The sequence below is a fragment of the Scomber japonicus genome, chromosome 16, assembly GCF_027409825.1.
Source record: "Scomber japonicus isolate fScoJap1 chromosome 16, fScoJap1.pri, whole genome shotgun sequence".
NCBI classification, from domain to species: Eukaryota; Metazoa; Chordata; class Actinopteri; order Scombriformes; family Scombridae; genus Scomber; species Scomber japonicus.
Window position 1 is genome coordinate 11,277,873 of NC_070593.1, and position 25,808 is coordinate 11,303,680.

At 38.5% G+C, this 25,808-nt stretch overlaps 2 protein-coding genes across 3 annotated transcripts; one reads left to right on the forward strand and one right to left on the reverse strand.

Moving 5' to 3' along the window:
* Positions 1-326: 326 nt before the first annotated feature.
* On the reverse strand, positions 327-13,969 carry LOC128374901 (voltage-dependent T-type calcium channel subunit alpha-1H-like). Its single transcript, XM_053335122.1, has 29 exons — positions 13,733-13,969; positions 12,706-12,842; positions 12,328-12,422; positions 11,581-11,740; positions 10,666-10,990; positions 10,178-10,270; positions 9,780-9,934; positions 9,338-9,533; positions 8,542-8,690; positions 7,920-8,105; positions 7,665-7,782; positions 7,411-7,566; positions 7,187-7,276; positions 6,984-7,084; positions 6,624-6,747; positions 6,291-6,359; positions 5,863-6,047; positions 5,580-5,706; positions 5,148-5,273; positions 4,383-4,472; positions 4,014-4,206; positions 3,312-3,469; positions 2,741-2,850; positions 2,500-2,633; positions 2,326-2,384; positions 1,998-2,076; positions 1,548-1,669; positions 1,182-1,418; positions 327-416 (listed from the first exon to the last, which is right to left on the reverse strand). The coding sequence occupies exons 1-29, from the start codon at positions 13,967-13,969 to the stop codon at positions 327-329; spliced, it is 4,101 nt and encodes a 1,366-aa protein (XP_053191097.1).
* A 2,794-nt stretch (positions 13,970-16,763) lies between these two features.
* On the forward strand, positions 16,764-25,213 carry elavl1a (ELAV like RNA binding protein 1a). Of its 2 annotated transcripts, XM_053335071.1 has the most exons (7): positions 16,764-16,854; positions 18,641-18,700; positions 21,042-21,234; positions 21,779-21,882; positions 22,525-22,687; positions 22,796-23,021; positions 24,053-25,213. In XM_053335071.1, the coding sequence occupies exons 2-7, from the start codon at positions 18,665-18,667 to the stop codon at positions 24,375-24,377; spliced, it is 1,047 nt and encodes a 348-aa protein (XP_053191046.1). In that variant the 5' UTR covers positions 16,764-16,854; positions 18,641-18,664; the 3' UTR covers positions 24,378-25,213. The 2 variants fall into 2 exon arrangements, with proteins under 2 accessions (XP_053191046.1, XP_053191047.1); XM_053335072.1 differs by lacking the exons at positions 16,764-16,854; positions 18,641-18,700; positions 21,779-21,882 and having other exon boundaries at positions 21,108-21,234.
* Positions 25,214-25,808: the final 595 nt, after the last annotated feature.

Sequence of the window (25,808 nt, forward strand, 5' to 3'; positions counted from 1 at the left end):
TAATATTGTGTTAACTAAGATGTACTGTATGGAAGAACAGTTAATTTAATTGTTCATTCTACCTTTATACATGCCCTTATTAAAGCCAAGTATATAACTACTTAAAACAAAGTGATTTTGAACTAATGAATAAAAAAGTCAAAACAGTTGTATGTGTATGTAAAACAGATTTGCTCAATTTATTCAATCAAAATCATCATACATTTAAGCAATCGTACAGGCATATACAATCTTATTTACACATTTTATATTCCTGCTTAAAACAACACGGTCATTTATGTTTGTGGCATTTCCCTGGTAACCTTGAGGTCACCATAACCGGAGCCTTAGCTGGAGCCGGAGCTGGAGACGGGGTTGGATCCAGCGTTCTCCCCTACAGATGACGGGAGCGGCGTAGTGTCCTGCTCTTCCTCCTCCTCCGAGGGGAGACAGAAGTTAGTAGGGTTGTTCTGAAATATTTAAATATTCTTCTGTTACATTTCAGTCTCAAGAAGTCAGAAAACAAATCTTTGTTTAGAATTTGTGTTTCAATAATTTATGATTGGAGAATTCAAATTTGTGAGGTTTTAAACTTTTTTGCAAAGATTTTGTGTGGGGTGTGAAATTATGTGGGATTGAAGTTTAAAGGGTTACTAAATTAAATGATAAAATAACACATTTCTCATATTACTGTACTGATATCTAGACATGCAGATGCACATAAAATCATAATGTGCAAATTGTCCCTGCTCCATCATGTTATTACATTTGGCTATCAATGGTTCTTTGTGCATTAAGTTACAATGAGAGGACTCGGTGTCATTTCTTCTGTTGTTTTTAGTGATTTGGTACGGATTAAAGTAAAAGTAAAGACTGAGTACTGAGGCAGTTGAATTTATTCAGTTTTTCTGAGTTTATAATCAGTCGTTGATTTCCAGAGGAAAGAGAAGCTCAATTTAAACCCAAATGAATATTAATGGATTATCAGTTTAGTAATGGACAAGTTATTAAATGTGTACATTGGATTCTTCATTTTCAACTGCACTAACTAAAAGAGTTTTTAGTCTGCAATTTAAGGGAAATAAAGATATTGTCTCTATTCTCCCCATTGTTTCTGTCCAGTAGGCTGAACTATGTAAGAACAACCATGCTCTAGTCTGTTGAATGTGAACGTTGTTGTTGAGAAGATGTTGGAAAATTACCAAACTGTAGAATAAAGCATGACAGTGGAGTTGCTGTATGTTTATGTGCTTTCTACGTCTAAATGGTTGCAGTTCCTTTACCTCGTTGCTCTCCTCCAGTGCTTGCATGATTGCCGCCACCACCAGGTTGACCAGCACAAACTGAGCCATAATAACAAAGCTGGTGAAGTAGACTGGTGAGACCACGGAGAGGTAACTCACACAGTTGTGAGTGGGGCGACATTCCCGCAGCGTGTCCTGGTTTCAGAAACAAAGACAGCAATACTGAGACTATATACTGATTTATATATTAGTTTGGTTTGATGGTTAGGAGATAATAAATGTGAATGTGTACTTGGGTGTACACATGTCTGAGTTTATGCATACTTTCATAATGGCACTCCAGTTGTCTCCTGTGCAGACTTTATACAGTGTTTGCAGGGCCATCCCAAAGTTCTTGAAGTTGGCGTGTCGATCTAAGCCACGGCACGGGTAATCGTCTGTGCACTCTGATCAACACAGTAGCACACAACAAAACACACTTATTTTTCTGCTTTGTGTACATATTAGTTTCTACAGCAAATGATTTTCCTGAAGTGAAACAAAAAGATTTAAATGTATTAATATTTTGTTATCTCTTATCACAAAGCTTGATCAGCTGTCAGCCAAGAAGGTGGTGGGACAGTGGCTCTATAGTATTTATTGATTGTATTGAATGAAATGGCACTAGTAACTTGTTGCTCTGGGTTAGTTGTGTTATTTAGTGCACTAAAACTGGCTTCAGCTGTGGGATTATGATCCTTTGCATTTAGCCTATGTGCTAATAGAGTTACTGACCTAGCTTGCCAAACAGCTCCACTCCTAAGGCTGCATAGATGAAAAAGAAGAATGTGAAGAGCAGACATAGATTTCCAACCTGGAATAGAGAAAGCATGTAAGATCCCCTGCACAATATTCACTACAATGTAGATACTTTGAAGAGATCATGGCCTTTACGTACATAGCTAAAAAATAAAAATGTAATTCTTTAATATACACTAAAATCTAGCAGGACCTGGCTGCTTATCCCTTTGCGAAACAAAATATTAACATTCGCTTTACATGAATAGAACAAATCACATATAAGACAAGAAAACAAAATCAACTCCAGAGTGTCTGTGTTTACCTGTGACAACGTCTTGATGACGGTTTTCAGCAAAAGTCTGATCTTTTTGGCCTTCAGCACTGAGGAGAGACACAGGAGCAATATATGCATACTTCACACACTCACCAAATATATTTGTCACATGCAGATACCTTTAGAACTAAAAAGGTTTAGTTTGGTTGAGTGTGTATATACCTTGTGCTAGTCTCAGTACCCTGCAGACTCTGAGGATGCTGGGGTTGATGGGAATAGCGTCTGCCATTTTCATCTCTGTGAAAATGATGCTAATGATGGAGACCACGACTATCCCGAGGTCTAGCAGGTTCCAACTACACACACATGCAGACATAATGATGTGACATTTTAGGTCCTCGAAATATCTAACATACAAATGTAAATGAGGAAAACTTCATTCTCTCTGACTCCAGTGCGTTACCTGTTTTGAAAGAACCTCAGTGCACCAAACGCCACAAGCTTCAGCAGGACTTCAATGATAAGAATGGCAGTAAACACATAGTACGAATACTCCATGAGCTTCACCACATGCTGAACACACAAAGAGACAAATTTATTTCTCTCTGCTCACAGAGTAGCTGCAAATTCATTTCTTGTGGCTGTTATAAGCTTGCAACTACTGTAAACAGTGACTGTGATAGTATTAATAGTTTATTTCTGGATAGGGACAGTGCATATTGATGAACATAAATGTTAGACATCTTTGTAAATATGCCGGATTATAGCAAGTTGCTAATTGGCATCCGTAGTCCCTAGTGAGTGAAATAAATATAAAAAAGAATACAAATCGAAGAGATAGCAAATAAATAGATAAGATACAAATAAAACACACACAGTACAATACAATACACAATTAAGAGGATGTCAGATCCAGACAGAATGCAGCAATTTAAAAAAAGACAGTGAAAATGAAAAGAGAGACTGTGTGTGTGTGTGTGTGTGTGTGTGTGTGTGTGTGTGTGTGTGTGTGTGTGTTTATGTGTTTGCATTACCTCAGGTTGATTATAATGTTCGAAAGCCATAATCAACACACTGAGGATAATTATAACAGTCATGAAGAGGTCCAGGAAGCTGCTGGTACACACAGTGTGAATAGAGCGACGCAGGGGGGAGTAGTGTTCATAATAAGGCACCGGCACCGACTCTGGCTCTGGAACACACACATTACACACATACACACACACACACACACACACACACACACACACACACACACACACACACACACACACACACACACACAAAGAGAGAGACACATCACATCACATCACACCCACACACAAATAAATAAATATTTACTGTTTGTTGAATGATGTGTAATGTGAAAAAGTGTGGATGGTGGCTGGTGTACATAACTTTTTACTGAATTTTTACTGAATGTGCAAAGATGAAATTATTTAATCAGTCTTTTCATTTTACTCCAGGTAAAAAAGGCAAGTAGTATTTCTTTGAATGGCAAAAAAAAAAACAATGTATATTTTTGACGTTAGTGGGAGATTAATTTGGCTGGATTTTGTTTCCAAAGATTTCACTGATTGTTTTTTGAAGAGGGTGAGCTGCAGTCGTGCAGTTACATGCATCATTCTGGCGTTACCTACACCTTTCAATCAATGTTTGTGTGACCTAGACAATCTTTCTCTTTTCATTTTTTTAGGTTCTAAAAGGAAAAGCTAAAATAAAAAAAGACCACTAACCAGCACTTTTGTTGGTCTGCTCTTCTATCACTTGTTCTTCGTTGATTTGTAAGGCGTCATTTTGTTTTTGGTCCTGCATACACTCGTGGAAGGTCTCCACCATTACCCCAATAAACATGTCCAGAAGAAAGATGCTCACAATCATGAATGAGATGAAAAAAATAAGCATCCATTTGTTGTAGTTTCTCACAGGCTGAAAGAGAGAGGAGACATCAGGTTATATTTTATTGTGTGCAAGACGTAAAACTTAATAGACAAACAACACTTTTCATCATCCCCTCATATTCCTAAATAAACCCCCCAGTGCCATTGTTCCCTGTCATGTGCATGAAAGTGTAAAAACATCAGCCACATTGTAAGAAACAACACCTGTTTGTCTACTCCTACAGCGTCCAGTCCGTCATACATGATGTTCACCCAGCCATCCTTAGAGTACATTACAAACAAGGACATCAGAGCCTGAATGGGAAACAGAGAAATAACTGTCAAGTCAACACACATGTATTTTACAAGTTCTGGTATTATTAGACCCTGAGTTTGGTTAGTGTGCACAAATTCAGCACATTTAACTGAATATGTAGTTGTTAGGGTTAGGGTTAGGGTTTTTATAACCAAATTAAAAGGAAACCTATTTCAGCACTGCTCGATTCTCTTAATAATAGAACATATTTAATCTGCATCTAGATCCGAATCTAAAAAATCATGCATAACCATAATAATGCTGACTAGATGGTGATGAGGTTTGGAGGATATGATCTAAAATCTATCCTGGAATATCACAATTTCCTACAAGATGAATTGTGCAAAATTTTAGACAGTTAAACCCACAGCCACTGAATTATGTCACTTTGGTTGTGACTGTACACATTATTTAGTTTAAAAAACTAATTTAAAAACTAAAAAATGTAGAATACTTAAATATAAGATTCTAGGTAAAATTTTGCTTCTTCAACTGTTAAGCTTTTTATTTGAGGGCAAGAAACACTGAATTAAACACAGTAGAAAGATGCACACTCACAGAAACTGCAGTATATCGAGAAACAATAAAACAACAAATCAACACAGTCTTTTTTAAATTAAATGTGGTAAAAGCATGACTAACTTGAGCCCTGAGGACTTTCTAACCCCACCTACCTGAGGCAGGCTGTCAAAGTTGTACGTCTTCTTCTCCCAGCGATAGTTGGCCGACAGACAATCGGTCCTGTTGGTGATGGCTCGTGTGTCATAACCGTCACAGTAGTAGAACTTCCCTTTGAACAGCTAGAGTGTTTGTATGAGATAAAGACAGAGTCAGGTTGTTTTTGTCTTCACATCATCTCAACTGCATCAGAAGTAGTGAGCATTACATTACAGTATTACACCGTTAATGCCAAGAATAAAACTAGTAATATCATCAGGCTGGGTGACATGTTTTTATTTTATTTTCACATTTTGCTTGATTGGATTGTCAGTCATTGTAAAAAAAGTGATTGTAGTAAAGGCAGTGGATCTTTAGCAAGCTCTAAGCTTGACCCTTAGGGTGTGTGTGTGTGTGTGTGTGGGGGGGGGGGGGAAATGCCATCTCACCTGCACCCCGAGGATGCCAAAGAATAAGAAAAAGGCGCCGCAAATAAGAACAATGTTCCCGATGGGTTTAACTGAGGCAAGCAGAGCCTCAATAGCCAGCTTCAGTCTTGGAGCTCGCTTGATCACCCTGGAACACACAAACATAATCAAAAAGATGTCTGTTAGAATCAGCATACGTACTTACAGACACAACAAACCGAAATATGAAGTGAAGGTGGGTTGCTTAACATGAACATATACACAAACATAAAACCAACATACACACACAAAATAAATGATGTACCTCAGTGGACGAAGTGCACGGAGCAGGCGTAGTACTTTCACCATGCCCAACATGTTACCTTTGTCCATTTTCAACAGAGAGACAAAGATGTGGACCAAAGACAGAATCACCAATGAACCATCCATGATGTTCCAGGAAGACTTACAGTAGCACTCCTCCCCAAACACCACACCGAGCGCTAGAACCTGATGTTAAAGCCCAACAAGTCAACACATGCTTAAGCTATCATTAATTCATTGAAACACTACTTCAGCTAAAAATTTGAGTCATACAATCTATTTTAAAGGCAGTCTGACTGGGAACAGGGCCCAGTCAAAAGAGTTCAACAGATCAGAAGCCATGAAGTAAATTGTATTAATCTGTTAGAATATAAAACTGTTTCCCAATCACCATATACCTCTAGGTTAAAGTAGAAAGCTGAGATTTACCTTAAAAACCATCTCTACAAAAAACACTGCAGAGAATACGTAACGGGACATATTCAGGATCCATTGCTCCTAAAGGGGAGAAGGAGATTCACATACATATTATTTGTTCAATTAAAATACAATATCCAGTGTGACTGTGCATATTATGCGTGTTTTAGTGTGTTTCTACTGTGTGGCCTCACATGTGCAGTATGTGTGTCTGTCTATATTTGACATACTATGCTTGTGTGTGTGTGTGATTGGATATGTATGTGTATGTCTCACCATACTGTGAGGATTTACTGTAAATCTGTCTACAGAGTAAACAGAGGGTTACATGTATGCGTGGCTCACTGTGCTTTTAGGGTCTATTCCAGGCCTCTCCAGAGCGATGGTGACACAGCTCAGCAGAATGAAGAGCAGAATCATGTGGTCAAACAACTTGTGCGAGACCACATGTTGGCAACAGATACGAAACCTGAACAAAAAGCACACACACATTTTGACAGGCACTATTTGATTTGAGCTATCCAATCGCATCAGAGAGATCTGATCCAATCAATGTTATAACTGAATCCACATTATGATAAGATAAAGATGCTCTAACTGCCATTTCACTGTGACTTTAAAGACATGAGAAGCCTAACCCTAACCAGAATTAAAGAGATAATTAAATAGCTTCTGTGTGTGCATGTGTGTTTTTATGGCACTCACCTGTTCTGTGGAGACAACATGTAAAATGACCACTCTTCACGTGCTTCGCACCAGCGGCGCACTTTCTGGATCCATGGGAAGTTACACCTCTCCCGCCACTCCTTACCCAAAGCATGAACAAACCATAGGTTTCAAAACATAAGCAAAATGTTGCAGATTTATTTTTCTTTGATGATGAAACAGCTTTTTACTGCATCACTTACTGCAACATTAACTCTTGGATTGGATGGATTTTCACTAGAGCTGGAGGACTCATAGAGCAAGAGAGAGGAGTCTGATTCATCGAGGGTGTTCTGGGACAAGAAGTAATGGAGGTCAGCATAGGGGTGCATGCAAGTGTTTGGATCCATGTGCCATTCGTTAAACTATAAAACATGTAGCCGCTGGATAATTCATTTTTATGTACTACTAAGGCAGAGATCCCTACCTTTGCCTGATAGCTCTTAACAACTATGCCCACAAGTACGTTGAGGAGCACATGTTTTCCAAACATAATAAGAGCCACAAAGTAGAGAGCTGACCACGGGGAGGTGGAAGCCATGGCATTGTACAAGACGAAATTCCAGTCCTCCTGAGTCAGAATCTAGATTAATGAGATTTTATGAAAGAGATTAAGACAGACATAGATTGATGAACATTTTGCAAAGGGAGGAATACATAAATTAGGGAGTCAAAACTAACCTGGAATACAGTGACCATGGACCAGAGGATTGAGTCAAAGTTTTTGCGGTCAGTGACGATGTCTCCGTGCACCGACTTGAAGCTAAATTTGCATCCAAACAGGTGCATACCCAGCACACTGCAAAGAAACAAGAAAATGCAATCAGGATCATTTAAATGTCTGCATCTCACAGGCGACAGATGTGACAGATTTTACAGATGCCTGCAGGCAGACATGGCAGACATGTAGACCTATTTGTGTAGGTGTGCACATGCCTAAAAACAAAGGTGGCAAACAGCAGCAGCATGCAGAGCGCGGCTGCCTTCTCTACGGTCCTCTTCATCACAAGCAGTTGTGCCTTCAGGTAAGGGAGGAAGTGAACCAGTCTCACAAATCGCAGCAGACGAAATGCACGTAGTGCTGACAACCTACCGTCAGCTTTAGCAATTATCTCCCACAAGCTGAAAACCACAAAAACAACCACATTTTGGTACGTTGTTGGACAAATGGTAAAGTTTTTGGTTACATATGGCCAACTCTGTCTGAAAGCTGTAACTATGTATGTAGTAAACTGTATATTGAGGTTTTAGGTTACACTGTTCAATATATTTCTAAAATGTAGCAGTACTGGTATGCACTGCACTCCAACCACTATACTACATTCTCACATTGGTCGGTGCCATCAACCTCCAATATGATACAAAGAGTGCAGATTGCTTGAAACTTTGTTTATTTTACACATATAACATGAACATTTTAAATATGTGGCTCCAATGAGAGTTGAGTGTTTAGAGTTTGTCAGCATGTAGCTGGTGCTTTTTCAGGATTTCAGGAATTATTACAGGACAAAACAATATGCTGAGGTCAAAGGTCAGTGTGTGTGTGGGTTCATATTACCTGATCATAACGATGACAAAGTCAAAGATGTTGTTTTTGTCTTTAAAGTATGCCAACTTGAGAACAAGCAGTTTTAGGACCATTTCTATTACAAATATGACGGTGAAGGTGATGTTGATGTACTGTAACACATGTGTCAACACTGCAGGCTGTAGGGAGAGAAGAAGAGGAAAGGACGGAGGGGCAGAGAGATAGTGATTATGAGAGACATGACAAGCACAGCTGGCACACAGTAAGCTTTTTAAATGTTTTGACAGCTGAATAGCTATGCATTTATAACATAACCTGCAACACACACAGACATCTTTTAATGAGTTACTATTATATTTTGTGTGCAGTTTCATATGACATCTGTAAAGAGAGGAGTGTCTGCCTGTTTGGGATTAGGACAATCTGGAAAGTCTCTCTCTTCATCCCCCAATAACAAAATACTGAAGCCAAATTGCAGTTTTCTTTTACTGGCCTTAAGAGGTGGAGAACATCTGCACAATGTGCTGAATCAAAAGAAAAAGTGGTTTGCTGCATTTTTTATTCTGTCAGCAGATGGAGCCAAGCACCACTATAGGATCAACTGAGAGTGACAAATGTTTACATGGTTATTTCACTACTGTGAATGAAAATGTGGGTTTGCACCAATACAGAGGCAGCTCGCACTCGTTTGTAACATCTTGCCAGAGTCACTTTAGCTTTGAACCTCTCAGCTGATCAGGGAATCATTTAGCTTACACACCTGAAATTACCTAAGCCTTGAGAGGGCAAATATTTAAGCAGACAGAAACACTCTCATCTTCCTCACCTGCTTATGGTGCTCTATGGCTATTGTAAGAACACTGAGTAAAACAGCCACCATGATCGCTCGGTCGAAGAGTTTACTCATGACAACTCTCCTAAGCCTTTCCTTGGTTGGCTTCCAGATCTGAGTCATTGTGCCCCTGTACAGTGAGTATTTGCTGCTGCCACTGTCATTGGGGTTCACCTTGTTGTTAAAAAGTCTATTGGTAAAAGGAATAAAAGTATTAAAAAGAGTTAATGACTGAAAATCCCTCAAGAGATTAGATTACGACATCTACTTTCATCATGAGAAGTGTGCACATTTTGGATAATTGGTTCACAGGAGGAAAGCATCTGACATATTTTTTGTTGAGGTGTAGTGTAGAAGATTAAAAAAAATGCCACCAATCATGTTTCAAGTGCTAAAAAACAACCAGGTTGTATGAACAGTCTATGTAGTATCTGACCTGCCCAATTTCCCGATGATGAAGTCTATGAACTTCTCTAAGAGCTGCTTGATGAACAGGCCAGAGCGCGGCTCGTCTGTCTCCCTTTCCATGGTCTCCGAGAACTGGGTGGCGATGACGACTGCACACACATTCATCATGACTAAAGAGCCCATCTGGTTTAGGGAGTAAAGAGTGGCTATTTAAAGTGAGCCAGTTCAATGCTGGTGCATGTAGCACTGTGCCCAATATTTAGGACCCAATTAAAACTGTAATTTCATACAAAAGTCACTGAAGAACAGAACAAACAGAACAACAAAAACGTGTATGAGTGGTTGGTTAACAACCAATATGAAAGAATACCAAAGCATAATTTACATTTTGAAGAAATTTGAGACCGTAAACGTATCGGTACTTACAATAGTGACCAATGTCAAAACTGTAAAACTCCAGAAGGAGTTTGCATCCATAACATAGTACATGATCTCCGTCCATCCTTCCAGTGTGACAACCTGGGGGGTGGACAGAGAAACGCAGTGATAAAAATAACTATAATTATGGCAATGTTCCCCTTACTTTTCATTGTGCCTCATTATGACTATAAATGTAAGAATAACCTTTTAATAAGCTCTCAAAACAAAACTTAAAAACAAACAAACCACAAAACTCCTAAAAAGTAATAATGAGTATAACTATAGATAGATCATGAATAGATGACAGATAACAACTGCTTCCTCCTCCACTGACCATCAAGAACAGAATCAATTTATGTCAAACAAGTGTATTGATTGTTGACATGAAATTGTAATTTGACAGTTTTTATATAAAAAACTGTCAAATTACAATTTCATGATTCCACTCCCTGACAATCTGAACTCCCGGCTCTTCATGATTTTGCAAAATGTACCTGGAATATGGTTATCCAGGCGTAGCCGATGTTATCAAAGTTGATCACTCCTTCATGAGGGTTTTCATTCGCATCGCGACAGACGTTGTAGTACAAGTTCCAGTTTATGCAGCTATTGCTACTGGCCCCAACCACATCAGGGACTATCTTCTTCCCGGCTGAATCTTGGTGGCGAGGGTCCAATGAGCAGGTAACCCCGTCCTTGGTGTAAGGCGGCACATCACTGCAGTGCAACATTCCCTTCTTGACATTAGTCGAACAAATGAATGGGCTTTTTTTACCACGCTTGGTCTCATAGTATGGACTTAGAGACATGTTGTACTCCCTAGATAGAAAAAATAAAAAGATAAAAGGTTGAACACAGAATTGACATACTATAGAGAGATGCTCATTACATTAGAGTCCATCATAGGATATTTTATGCTGTATGTTGAGGAAAAAACAGAAGCTGCATACAGTAGGATATATAAATCATGATACATTTATACAGTTGACTCAAACAAATAAGAAATATTAACTCATAAATGCATATCACACCCTGTAATGCTGTAATGTAATCAAGTGCTTTAATATAGTTTCCTTATAAGTCTTGGAAAGGAAAGAGTTACAAAACAAGCAAATGAAAAATCAATCTTAGTTGAAGTGAAACTATTAGACAGCCATTTGGATGATTGTTTAAACTTATTTCTCAAACAAACATTTGGTTGTTCTCTAGACCCACAAACATGAGGATCTGATGTTACCTTTTATATAGGAAACTGTATTCAGGTAATAATAATTAGCAGACCTGATTATATAGTACTGAAAATGTCTATAAATTATAGCAATCTCTGGAAGCTACTTGTGCTACCGCTAGCCCAGGAAAAAGTGGGGAAAAATGATACACTGCACAAGAACACAAAATAAATTCCTTACGTGGGGATATCTTCACCCAGGAAGCAGCGGTTACGCAGCTTCCCCTTCCACATCTGGACCCCCACAACGCCGAAGATGTGGATGAAAAAGATGTAGAGGACAAGAACATTTGCAAGCATGGGCAGGGTGTCGACAATCACCATCACCAGGATTCGCATACCTACACAAGTGAATACAGGCAGTAAAGATGGAGTCAGAAATTATAATTTTGACTAATACACATACACAAGCATGCAGTACATATGCCTGCATGTTTGAATTTAATTCCTGATAGAAAGTTGATTTTGTCCTTTATCAAACTCTTTTGAGGTTGTAAGGATGGAACCAAGAACTGAACAGTGATTGATAATATTTTTAGTGGCAGCTTCATATTATTTCATCATCAGAGATTTGACGTAACAGCTTCTCTGTGTCTGGTCTTTGTCTCACCACATCTGTTCATCATCCAATGTCAATTGTCAGTTACATTTAGTTTATAGATAGAGCACTGAGGTCTGGATCACATTATACATCAGGAAATGAAGACCAAAGAGTTGAGTCCATACCATCCAGACACAGCTTAATAAAACTTCATCTTTCTAATTGTTTGATATTTCAATGCACAGTATATATTCAGACTGTCCAAGGCAATGCAGATTGTTAATTTTATTGTAAAGATACAGATGTGGATAGAAAATGAATTGCATGTCTATGTCTATCAAGTTAATTGTCTCATCAAGTCCTGCAAATGTTCAAATGTCAACTTACTTGGTACTCTGCCAATCAGTCGCAACGGCCTAAGAGTTTCAAAAAAATGCAACCCCGACACGACACCAAGAGAGGCCAAGATATGATCCAAAATCCTACAGGGACAGTTGTGGACAGAAACATAAAGAAATGGCTTTAGTTTGTGTTCTTTCATTTACAAAAAGAAATATGTACATTTGAATAGTCTGTAAAAAAAAATCTATCTAAACATTTTTGTTTTACCAGTTAAAGCTGTGTTTGTGTTTTTGCACTTATGTTTGATGTTGTTACCCCTGAAGAAAATGGGGAATTAAATGTGATTTTCCTAAGGTGACTGATGTTATTATCACCAATCTGCAGAAAGAGACACTAGAGTGAAAGGTACTGTAGGATACTAACTCTCCAGAGATGATTAAGAAGTCAAACTTGTTCCAGTTGTTGCTGAGGTAACTTCCTTGATGGCCATGGAATCCCAGGGCCGCTGCCTTGATGACCATCTCCATTAGAAAGAATGCAAAGAAAAAAGAATCCAATGCCTGAACAGGCACAATAAAGACAGAAAGAAAGACAGTTAACCATAAAGTGCGTAAAGAAATGAAAAGAAAAAAGGACAGAAATTACAACATTTCTGCTGACATACTGTAGGTGACAAAAGTACTGTGTATGTCTGTCTCACTTAATTAAATGTCTACCAGCAGGAATCACCATGACACTGCTACAAGAGCATGCTGGGACAAATAAGACAAGTTAGGCAAGAGCATCAAGTACTAAAGACAATGAATTAAATGGATTTATTATCCACTGAACTTTAATACTAGTCTTCCAGTTGAAACTCAACATCCATGTCCCGCACAACAATGCATCACTCAGCCACTAAAATATTCACATCACAGAACAGTTATCTAGCTCTGCTGCAATTATAGACATCGTTGTGAACAGTGTTAAACAGGAAAATTGAGAGAACGCCCTCTCAATATTATATGTAAAGAAGGCGTTCATGTCACAGTAAATATACAGTACATTTCACTGCCACAGCCCACTTACAAGAGTGCAGGGGTCATACTAACCTCTAGAAGACTGTAGTTAATCTTTTCACAGGGCTTGTACATGCCCAGAGGCACACAGTTGAGCAAGACCATCAGTACAGATGTATAATCAAACCACGTGGAAGAAATGGGTTAAGGTCAAATTCAACATTCAACATTCAAACAGAGACCAGCACTTATAATGACAGAATAAACACAATGCAAACCAGATGCATACAGTATGGTTTAAGACATGTGGTTTCTACTGCAAAACAGAGTTCAGAAACAACACACAGCATACACAGTATCCATTTAAAATGATTTATCACCAATAATATATAATCAGATTAATATCATCAGATTAAGTTTAAATGGTATTTGGTTAATTATTATAATTGCACATATTTAATCTTAGAGGGTGTCAGACAGGTATAGATCTCCAGCAGTGAGAAAGGATATGGGTTACTGATCACGCTCAGACACCACTTACGGGGCAACGTGGTTTGTTTCATGCAGTAGAAGACCACAGGCGCCAGGGCGGGATACGGCAGCTTCCCCTCATCTGTGGATTTGGGTGCTTTTTGTGTAGTCAAAGGCTGTTGCTGCCGCTCCCCCTCCTGCCTCTTACCATCAGTCATGATATGTTTTCCATGCGCATAAACTCTGGGGGAGGCAGTCAAACAGAGAGATGTTAGAGAAAAGAGAGGAAGGGATAAACATACAGCATGATGAGGAAATGGTACATTGAATCTGTAAAGATGTGTTTCTACAATATAATGTTTCAAAGATTCAGGCCCCACAAACAAAACTCCAGTCTTTCATAATAATCTCAAACTATTATCTAAATGTCTCAGCACATGAAACCCAAACTATCTATCTGCATGGCTACATACCAATAGGCGTAATGAAAAATATACTTTTTCTATTTATTTTACTATAAAAATGAGGGTGTGGGTAGATTAGGGGTGATGTTTGGTGGGCTTAATGGGTAAATTTACCATAACAGTTGAAAACATGTTAGAAAACTAGAAAAGTAATCAAAAGTATTAAATTGCATTACATTGATTAAGTAATTGAAATAGTTACATTACTTATTACATTTTAAATAGGGTAACTAGTAATCTGAAACCTATTACATTGAGAGTTGAGATGATACTCCACATGCTATCAGGGTCTATCAGAAATCTTTTGATCCAGTTTAGTTTGATAATATGGTTTAATGACATTAAGACCCTCTGCTAGAGACAACATGGAGTCAGTGTGACACCTTTCTCCTGGTTTCCAAATAATTCATCTCCAAACTGGATTTATTGTTGCTATATCTTACATTGTGGACTTTTATGCATCTCTACAGGGCGCGAAACTACGTGTATGTACACCAGCTGTGGATACTCCTCGTGTGTTAAATTATATCAAGCTAGCAGTGTTGTTTTTTTCACTTTCACTTTAGCTAACTCAACGACAAATGATCGGTCCGAAACCCAACTGCGGGGAAAAGAAAAGACAAAGCTGCTGCTGACAACAACAACAACAACAATAAACTCATCATAAATTATCTGAGGTGAGCATCAACAAACTTAATCTCATAAAACATGGACGGAGTTGAAGATGCAGCCCTGCAGCCTTTGCCTGACTCTCCATGTCATTTAAATCAGCCCGCCTCTAAAAACAAAAAACCAACACCGATGATCTGTCACTGTATGGCTCTCACTCACTATACATCAGAGAACAGACACGCCTGAAGAAACGTCAACAAGTAACGAGCATTTTACACGAGGAAATTAGTGACATTAAAGAAAAGAAGAAGAAAACATGCTGTTGAATTAATATGAAAAGCATCGTGGAGATGGTGTCTCACAAACTGGGCCAAAGACACTTACCAGAGAAGAAAAGCTGTCAGCTGTCAAATTGTTCACTTGTACGGTGTTGAGATATTATTAGAGATCATTTCAGGATACCGTCGCCATAGAGTTAGCTAACGTTACCAGGTTATAAAGTGGAACTCTGTTGCTATAGTGATTTAAAATGTTAACAGTAAACCGCTTCAGACATCAGATTCTGCGAAATTAAACAATATTACTGTAAAATTTAGTGATAGAAACATGCTCAGTTTGTCCTTATTTATGGTTTGTGATCAGTACTGTACATTTATTATGTGCTGCATGGTGTTAGTGCTTAAAATTCATATTTTCAAATCAGTTAGACAGATAATCTCAAAACCCCTGGTGAATTGACTCAACACTTTCAAACAAATGTGTTATCAAATGTGTAGTATTTTCCTTTATGTTTTGTATGACACAACATTTGTCTGTAACACAGTTGGCAAAATAATGAATCAAATGTTTATTTGCATTAAAATATTTAAAAAGTCATTTGAGTTTAAGCTTGCCAATTAATGAATTTAGCACATTAAGGGTCGTCTATATTATGGAAACATCTAGTTTATCTATATAGATATCTGAATCTGAAGGATACAGATTGCTAGATATCCTATTTTAAATGTAACGAGTAATGTTAGCATTTCAATTACTTCATCATTACTTCAAAGTAATGTAATTTATTACATTGGATTACTTTTCTAGTTTTCTAACAAATGTTTTCAACTGTTGGGTTAAATGATGTGAGTTTATTTGGGGACCACATGGGCTTAAATAGTGTCACAATACCAATTAAGCCCATGCCAGACTTTTGACTTTTTTCATACTTCTGAAGTCAGACCTTTAAGATTTTGCTCAGGAGGAGGGTTTTTTCCTCATTTTTATTTTTTTTCAACAAACTACTGAATACATAGCCTATTGCTGCTTTTAATTGTTTGAAATCAATATTTTTTATATTTTGTAAATAAATCATGATGTGAGTTTATTTGGGTTTAAATGGTGCCACAGTACCAATTAATCCCATGCCAGACTTTTGACTTTTTTCATAAAATAGTTTTATTTTATATTCCAAAATCTACATGAGCTAATGAATACATTTTAAAATGAGAGATAAATCTTGTTTTATAAGAAATCATCTCCCTCATAAATCATGTCAGTATCCATGAAAAACACCTGAACTTAGATTTTGGTGGGCTTAATGAGTACACTCACCCTGTAACAGTTGAAAACATTTGTTGGAAAATTAGAAAAGTTATCAGATGTAATAAGTTACATTACTTTGATTAAGTAATTGAAATAGTTACATTACTTATTACTTTTTAAATAGGCTAGCTAGTAATCTGCAATTTATTTCATTTCCAAAGTAACTTTTCCAACCCTGCTTCATTATAACTAAATTTACAATGCGATCAATACTGTTACTACCGATTAGACTTTTTCTGCGTGTGGTTTGTCCAGGTGAAGTTGCCGTACCGAGCTGTCCAAGATAGCGGACCCATTTGCGCATGCGCTGTAGAGCTCATCCAGCGACACTCCTTCCTCGGTTTCTACACACTTGGTGAGGCCGACTTGGAGGGAATTTAACTCCGCTAAGAAAGACAAATAGGAGACCAGAGCAGAGACATCAATCACTCCCAAAAGGGCTGGTAAGACTGTTAAATATTGATAAATGCTTTCTAAACCCTATCAGCTTTAAAACGGTAATATTTCGATGTTTTTTTGTTTTGCCATGCCGCTCTTATGGCCCTCGGAGCCGCTGGTTAGCCTTCGTGGCCTGTTAGCAGGCCGCTGGGGTTTCGGCGCCGGGACTGAACCACGTCCATCCGACGCTCTCCAAACTTGGGGCACGGTGCTTTATGTTAGCAAGAGCCGGCCACACACTCACCCCTATTAGTTATACGTGTCGCTTTGTAATGTTATGTAAAGCTTATGATAGCAATAGCATGCTTTGTTTTCTGCTAAATGTAGTTGGTCACTTTGTTCGAGGCGTCCAGTCATGAATAGAGGAGGAGGAGGAGGAGGAGGAGGAGAGTTAGCCAGGTTGCTAATGCTAGTCAGGCCTCTGCACGTTTCTGAGATGGACATCGACTCGTGTATTGATGTGCTGTAAAATGCACTGGAGAAAAAACAAATTTTGGGGGGCTTACTAGTTTCTAGTAGGCAGTCTTTATCTATTTCTGCAGTAACGTTAAACTGAAGCTCAGGCTGTGGCTTTCATCTGGATTCAACGTCGCTCGTATGCAGCATTGCAAAAAAGATAAAAGGAGGGGGGCGGGGAGGGAGGGTATGCCGGTTTTCTGATAGCTTAAACTGCTTTCTTAGTTTCTAGAGGAATACAGATGCATGGGTAAGGAGACAGCAGCTGTAGTTTTCAGGAGATCAGCTGATATCTGCACTATGCTTTGCCATGTATCCAAATACTGTAGGTCCATCTTTTTGCACCAATAGCTCCACTTTCCAAAGGCTACTATGGAAATATCTGAAATTTACTGCAGACTAAGTTTTCATCAAAACTATGGCTGGGTATTGGTACTCAATGCTTTTTAAGTATTAGCTGAAATTAATTGACATTAAGTAGTATTGAAAATACCCTTTTTGCACCCAGTGCTAGAAAATGACTATTTGTATGGACTTGCTCAAAGCCAATCAATAAATATTAATAATTTGAAGATTTCCAAAAGCAAATCAGTTAGATGTGGAGGTGTTTTATACAATTATACTTCCATTTACGTGATGGGTATCGATTGAAGTATTCAGATATGGGAATCACTTTAAGGGTACTTGGATTGGTACTGGTATCTTAATTTTTTTTAAATGGAAAAAAATACACAGCCCTAATCAAGACACACCCACACTTTGTCCATCTTCATTCTTACTGACTATTGCTTTAATAATGATTTGGTACTTCTGGCACATATAGATTTATGTAATTTATTATCATACTTAAGATGGGTAAACTGTACACTGCAAATAAAAAGGTGAGAGCGTAACAGCTTTTTTTTCTGTGACAAGAAATGACCGGCCACCTATTTCATCAAATCACACAAGACATACCACTTTCTTCAGCTGTACTGACTAAAGCTACAAGCTAGAAAAGTCAGTACTGCATATCATTACCCTAACCCTCTTTAAAATTGCTTTGTGTCAGAAAAGTCCCACTGTGTGCCCCACTTTGTTGCATCATTACTTACATAATTGCAATTACATAAAGGATATCAGTCAACCTAGAGAGCCTACAGTTATTTCCCTCTCTTCTAAACATTGTCATTGAGCTTTTGTGCGTGAAGCCTTGAAGAACGGAGACATTCACATTAGTTTCTGATGTTATTACTTACACAAATGTTTTTCATTTTAAATATCCAATGTTTGTCATCAGGTTTAAAGTTTCTTAGCTTCACACAGTTGCTCAATGTTGTCTTTTTTCCTGTCCAGCCTCAGGAGCAGTGAAGTGTCTTCATGGCAGTTCGTCGAGGACACATTAAGTACTTGAAAGTGAGTATTAGATCCCATCAACTGAATGTATAATAATTTCAGCAAACTTATCCAGGACATCTCAGTTCATGTCACAGGTTTTTGTTGAAAGAGTTAATGTGAAAACTTCTATTAAATTCATGGCGTGTCTATTCAAAGGGTTGATTATTGCAAAATAGATTTCAACATACCATGAACTATATAGAATAGTGCGATCATAATAAATATCATCATTAAGCAGATTGATGAGATGGTGAGATCACAGAGCCCTGCGCTATTGTAAAAAGCAGCGAAGGAGCAGCAAACTGAATCATGATTAAATGAAATATGATGGCACTCTTTTCCATACATCTGCGTATGTTGCAATCCATTTCGTAATAATCCACCAAAATCTGTTTCAGGTGGGATTAGCACAGACTTGTTTCATCATTTTCTAATGTGACTAGTTGATGATGTCAGAAATCAGTTCTGAGAAGTTGGAAATTGTGAAATAATTTATGTGTAAGAAATTAAAATTAATGTCTTGATTGACACAAGACTACATTTAGTATCAAAGAAAACTGATGACTTTAAATGGGAAAAGTTTTGAATTCTGTGCAAGTATGCATTGAATGACCCAAATGTCCTGAAACCTTTTGGGCTTTGAGTTGGATGACCATAATGCAGATCCTAGATGTAACATAGCAGTGCCTCTACAGACTCTACCCCATCCACTATAAAGTCTCACATGATACTGAAAGTGGAACATAGCATCGCAATAAATTAGTTTACAACAGAAATATTCCTCAAAAGCAAGATGGCATCACCAGATGTCCATGCCAGCTCCCACCAGCTTTGCCCATGTTCACCGGTTTTATACAGGACTCTCATTCATCCTCTCAGGCAGGGCTTCTTACCCACCAGAATACACAATCGCAACCCTTCTCCTGCATGAATGGACCTCTGTGAGGTTGACCGGAGCACTGGTTCCCCTCTCAGGCCTGATCCCATTTCAGCCACAAGCAACACTGCTAAACAGTAGAAAGTGTTATGAAGTATCCTCCATACTTGGTTTGAGTACTTCACATTGTAAACGGAACTAACATCAGTTCCTTTTAGACCAGTTACCAGACTAGACTTCAAGTCGGACATGTGACTGAAGTAATCTGGAGATGAAATAGTAATTTACTCACTCAACATATTTAAACCTTGTATTGTGTGACATTTCTAGTTGGTTTTGTCTAAAACACTACATTGAGATGTACGTGCAGCTTAAATCAAGTCACAAGTTTTAATATAGTTACCATTATGTGGCTTCCCTGCTTTCTGTTTCATTGAAACACTTAAATTACACTGCATGGAGACTCCTCCTGCCAAAACGTTACAGGAACAATGGAACAAGAAGAGCTAAACTCACTTACTTTTGCACATTACAGTTCGCACTGCCACAGTATCTGATGAACCGTGAAGATAAGCTTGATAAGCAGTTTTTACACACACTAGAAAACAACAAAGTCATTGTGTTTGTTGTTTAACTCACTGTTGGATTACTCTGATGTTTGAGTTGGATGAAATGAATGAATGTGACATGCAGAGGTAGAAAAAAAAGACTGAAAAAAATCTGCTGAGTTCTATAGCACGTGGTAAATATCAACAAATGAACAATTTTTTTTTGTTACAAATTGAAAGGTTTTATTAAACTCCAAGTCATATGAACGAGCGTTGTGATTGTGCGAGCTGCGTTGTGCTCTAGTTTCTGGGTTACTGCAGCCCTGTCGGTGATGTAATGGGGTTGGCTGAGGTGGCAGCGTCCAAGCGAGGTCAGAGATGATTGGACAGTGTAAATTATAGGAACTCAATGGGCCTCCGATTGTTCACTCTGTTTTGACTTTGTGCTGCTCGCCGCTGAACAGCTGGCTATAATCTGAATTGAGAGTGTTGTTTGAATTGATTTCCCTCCATGAGGCGGCAGCTTTTAGGCAGACTTTTGTCTTTTCTTCTGCTTTTTTTTTACCCCCAGCCTGTGTATGCAGCTACAAAAAAGAAATCTGTTTAAGACTAGAACTAATATTATTGACAATATTGATTGTTTTATTGATTAAATGCCATACAATAGTGAAAAATGTCCATTGTAGATTCCTAGAGCCAAAGGTGAAATAAGGGATGGCAAGGCAGCTTTATAAAAATTATTATTTTATTCCACTTTATTTTAGTCCAAGTTTTCAATCACATTTCAAACTGTCCCGTTTTAGAAGCTGGAAACAATAAATGTGTGTATTGTTTTTACTTGAGAAATGACTGAAAAGGTTAGTTGTGTATTGTCTCAGCTGTAGTTCTGCGTACCCTTTGTACTTACCTCGTTTTTGTTTTTTCGGCTCATCTGGCTGACCTGCAGGAGGTTTATGACATGTCGAACGGTTATGAAGACCACATGGGAGGGGACGAGGGGAAGGACGCCAAGACCAACCTGATAGTGAACTACCTGCCTCAGAGCATGACGCAGGACGAGCTGCGGAGCCTCTTCAGCAGCATCGGAGAGGTGGAGTCCGCCAAGCTGATCCGAGACAAAGTCGCAGGTACGCGTCAATCCGGAGCGATAACACCTGTGAAAGAGCAGATGGACGCTTAAACACAAGATTTGTCTTAAATGGCAAGGACTCATGTTTCAGCAGCCTCTGAATGTATCAGTGGTGGGTTAGCTTATTGACAGAAATAATTGGAATCTTGTGCCCTTTATGGTTTGGCCTGTCTCTCATTTATAAATTACTTCGTCTTTTATTAGCAGTTTATCCACAAAAGGGCTTTTTTTCTTGCCTTTGTGATAATTGATGTAATTTTTATTTTGAAAAAATTTCCAGATTAATTTTGATCTGTTTTGAGTTGAGTAGAAATTTGCTCAGTTTTTTTGTCAACGCCATAGATTAGTTTCATTTACTCCAACCAGCCCAACCCTGATTATCTGTAGACAGTTTGTTTGTTTGTTTGTTTGTTTGTTTGTTTAGATTAGCATGCAATGTTAAGATTTGTTTTTGTTTTTAAATATTTATTTGTTTGCAGATTTTTTTGAACTATACAACGTTTTTTTGTTTTATTTTATTGTTTTCCTTTTTTTTTCTCTAGGCCACAGTTTAGGGTACGGATTTGTTAACTATCTTAACCCTAGTGATGCAGACAGAGCTATCAGTACACTGAATGGACTAAGGCTACAGTCCAAAACTATCAAGGTAACGTGCAATAAGGTGTTCTACAATTCTCAAACCAAAGATGTCATGTCATATAACTCTCCTGTGGCTCCTGTGCTGTCCGCTAACTAGCTAGTACATGTCAGCCCGAGGAAGTGATACTGCTTTTACAGCTCACTTACAGCCCTATTTGACATGTCTGTTGAGTTTGACTTTGCTTTTTATTATTTTATTTGACTTATTCTGTCGGGTTCAGTGTTATTTCATGTATTTAATTCCTAAAAAGTTCCTTTTTGGTCAATTTTTATTTGATTTTATTTTTTTGTTGCTGTAATTTTCTTTTATGCTTCTGAGTCCACTCATTTAGCGCAGACTGAAGACTTTAATATCAAACTACTCGGATGTCAGTTTTTCTTTATAAGTAAAATATCTTCACATCATTTTATTCAGTTTGCTTTTATAGAGTCTAAAAGTACGTGTTTTTTTACATGCTTAGACTAAACTTTTTTTCGTATAAAACACCTGATGTAATTGCTCTCGTAAATCCAAGAAATAGTTGAAATGTCAACAGTTTGATAGTCTGGAGTGCTCAGTGTATTTTTGTCACAGTTTTTTTTTGTTACTTTGTTTCGCACGTGTGCGTCAGAAGAGTTTAATCAGGCGATCGTTGCTTCCTATTACCAGGTCTCATACGCACGACCCAGCTCTGATACAATAAAGGATGCTAACCTGTATATCAGCGGCCTGCCCAAGTCTATGACCCAGAAGGATGTGGAGGACATGTTTTCACGTTATGGTCGCATTATTAATTCCCGTGTACTTGTTGACCAGGCCACAGGTACGACAGGTGAATGACTTCCTTACCTTCAGATTTCTACTTCTGTCTTGAAATGTATAATAGCTCTGTTGCTGGTGTCATGACAGGCACTCACTAGCTCCTCTCTCTCATATCCAGGTGCGTCCCGTGGAGTGGCTTTCATTCGGTTTGACAAGCGGGCGGAAGCAGAAGATGCCGTCAAAAACCTGAACGGCCAAAAGCCACCCGGGGCCTCCGAGCCAATCACAGTGAAATTCGCGGCCAACCCGAACCAAGTGAAGAACACGCAGCTCATCTCTCAGCTCTACCACAACCAGTCCAGGCGTTTCGGAGGGCCTTTACACCACCAGGCACAGCGGTTTAGGTAAGAGAAGCTTTATTTTTAAGCAACAATTAGCTTGAAGGCACTGCCTCTCTCCTCTATCCTTCCTTTCTCTCCTCTCAACCCCAACCGGTCGAGGCAGATGTCCGCCCACTTCTGAGTCTGGTTCTGCCTGAGGTTTCTTCCTGTTAAAAGGGAGTTTTTTCTCGCCACTGTGTCTCATGTGGGAATGTTGGGTCTCTTTAAAGTTAAAACCTGAAGAGTTCGGTTTAGAACCTGCTCTATGTGTAAAGTGCCTTGAGATAACTTTGTTGTGATTTGGCGCTATACAAATAAAGATTGAGATTGATTGATTGATTGACATGGTTTCATTTATGTATATTGTTTTAAATGGCTGAACGCACACCCAAAATGTTATGAGGCTGTCAAACTGCTTTGATGACCTGACTCAATTTTTCAAATTTAAAGCATTCATTGAAGACTGTGTTGGTTCTGTGGTGTTATCATTTCAACTCTGATGCTTGCAGCGTGTCACAGGAGCATCACATGAGGCATTATCACTGTTTTTAATTGGTCAGTACTGTAGCGACCCTGACCAGGACCACTGAATTATTGCTGACTTTGCTATTTGTACAGTTGCACTAACTAAGGAATTGGTGATACCTTGTGTTTATGTACAGTTAAGCTGGATTACAAATTAAACTAAACTAAGACCTATCAATGTATCAATGCAGTGAATAAAGGTGTGATTTGTTTAAATACAATAAACAAATGAAAGGATTTTTTCTGAAAAATCTTCAGTGTAAGATGGGGAGACCTTTGACAGTGAACAAATGGAAAAAAGCTGAAGCTGATCAAGCAAACACATTAGTCCATTTAAAAAAATCTTGTCAGTAAAGCAGCTTGGTTTTCATTTATTTATTATTTAGTGCATAAAAACTCTGGGGGGGGGCAAAGTTTAAACAGAGCATAGTGAAGAAGCATCCAGTTTATTCGATAGTTTGATAGCGAAGAGACTCTTGTGGGAGTCATACATTTGTTTCACTTTTACTTTAATCCTTTCTCTTCTCCAGGTTCTCCCCTATGGGCGTTGATCACATGGGCAGCATGGGAAGCGTCGGCGTCCCCGGGAACTCCACCTCCGGCTGGTGCATCTTCATCTACAACCTGGGCCAGGACGCAGACGAGAGCATCCTGTGGCAGATGTTCGGCCCCTTTGGCGCCGTCACCAACGTCAAGGTGATCCGAGACTTCAACACCAACAAGTGCAAGGGTTTCGGCTTCGTCACCATGACGAACTACGAGGAGGCGGCCATGGCCATCGCCAGCCTCAATGGCTACCGGCTCGGAGACAAGATACTGCAAGTGTCCTTTAAGACCAGCAAGGGCCACAAGTAGAGAGCGCTGGACAATCGGGTGTAGAGGAGAGAGGGGAATAACCTGCACCAGGCTTTTATTGCAGACAGGAGAAATACATGTTTGAAAAGTCTGGCCAATCAATTTGGGTTTTAGTGTATTCAGAGTTAAGAGATGTTCACTCTTCTGCACCTTTGTACTTGTCTAAAAGAGTGTAGACACAGTTCGTTTTGACTTTTCTCCTTTTTTGTTTTGTGTTTTGTTTTTTTTGTGAGGTGTTTTTTTTTCTTTCTTTTTTCTTCTTCTTCATACTCCTGTTTGAAGACACTCATTAGTTTTAGTTTTTAGGGAGAGGATGGAGAGGGCAAAAATCCCAACATACTCCCAAGATAAGTTTTGACCTAAAAAGCTAAGATACTGTCTGTATGTGTTTGCATGTTTAACTGTGAGGACTTGATTAAGGAGACGGGCCCTGTGCTGCTTTGGGAAAGAGTTCTTAGCAGTGCACTGAAAGCCACAGAGTTGAAGTGAAAGCCCTGCAAATATGTTCTCCAAGTGTCAACATTTCAGTGGTATTGTATTTTGTAAGGAGCCAGTGGTTGTTTTCGTCTGGGAAAAGCGGCGCTCTGTCCTGGATCATCGTCATATGTAGAAATAGATGCCTTAAATTATAATCCAGTGGAGACACACACACACACACACACACACCTACAAATACTACTCACTGTCTTGAGTCAGTCTGTGAGCAGAGCACTTTTAACCAGTCTGTTTTAGGTTGCTATGAATATCAGTTTTAATCTGTGAGGTTTGCCCCCACCCCACCCCCACCTTCCTACCAGTTTCAAACACAGGCTCTGGAGGGAATTGTTTTTGTTTTGTTGACCCTGTGTAAAGTGTCTTTTTTTATATAAGTTGTATTTCAGAGGAGTCTTGTTAAACAATTGACCCCCACCCCACCCCACCCCCAGTCAATGAGGTAGGAAAAAAAAAGATGGACCAAAGGCAGAAAGAGATTTGATCCTTAAACCCCAGAAGAGTTTCTGAGCAGATTTTCACGAGGTAAATTTACACCTTATTTGTTTTTCTTTTTTTTTCTTTTTTTTTGAAGAGGTACTAAAGTTTATATCTGACGCTGACTGTGAGCAACATCACTCTGGCTCAGTTGGCTGTTTTTTTTTTTGTTTGGATTTTTTTTCTTTCTAGAGGCATAGATTTTTATTTGTTACAACGTAAGTTACAAACTTGTTTTATTGAGTGTTAATCGCAAGTTTGGAGAGAAATTAATGGCCTTTTGTTAATGATTTCAGTTTAGTTTTGCTTTATTTTCTTTCTTTCTTTTCTTTTGGTTGTTTCACTTTGAACATAAACCATTAAATTTTATTTTGTTTTGCTGAAAGTTTTGTTTGGTTTGTTTCTTTTTTTTAAATTTAGTGTTAGATTTGGTTTGAAGTTTTGTTCTATTATTTTTTTTAT

What these genes read in the sequence shown, in the direction of transcription:
- elavl1a (XM_053335071.1), top strand. Translation starts at nt 18,665, where the DNA reads ATGGCAGTTCGTCGAGGACACATTAAGTACTTGAAA. An exon ending in GACACATTAAGTACTTGAAA is followed by an intron (nt 18,701 to 21,041) that starts GTGAGTATTAGA and finishes TCGGCTCATCTG; the next exon opens with GCTGACCTGCAGGAGGTTTA. An exon ending in CCAGGCCACAGGTACGACAG is followed by an intron (nt 22,688 to 22,795) that starts GTGAATGACTTC and finishes TCTCATATCCAG; the next exon opens with GTGCGTCCCGTGGAGTGGCT.
- LOC128374901 (XM_053335122.1), bottom strand. Translation starts at nt 13,969, where the DNA reads ATGACTGATGGTAAGAGGCAGGAGGGGGAGCGGCAGCAACAGCCTTTG. An exon ending in TTAAGAGCTATCAGGCAAAG is followed by an intron (nt 7,277 to 7,410) that starts GTAGGGATCTCT and finishes TTCTTGTCCCAG; the next exon opens with AACACCCTCGATGAATCAGA. An exon ending in GAATAGACCCTAAAAGCACA is followed by an intron (nt 6,360 to 6,623) that starts GTGAGCCACGCA and finishes TCTCCCCTTTAG; the next exon opens with GAGCAATGGATCCTGAATAT.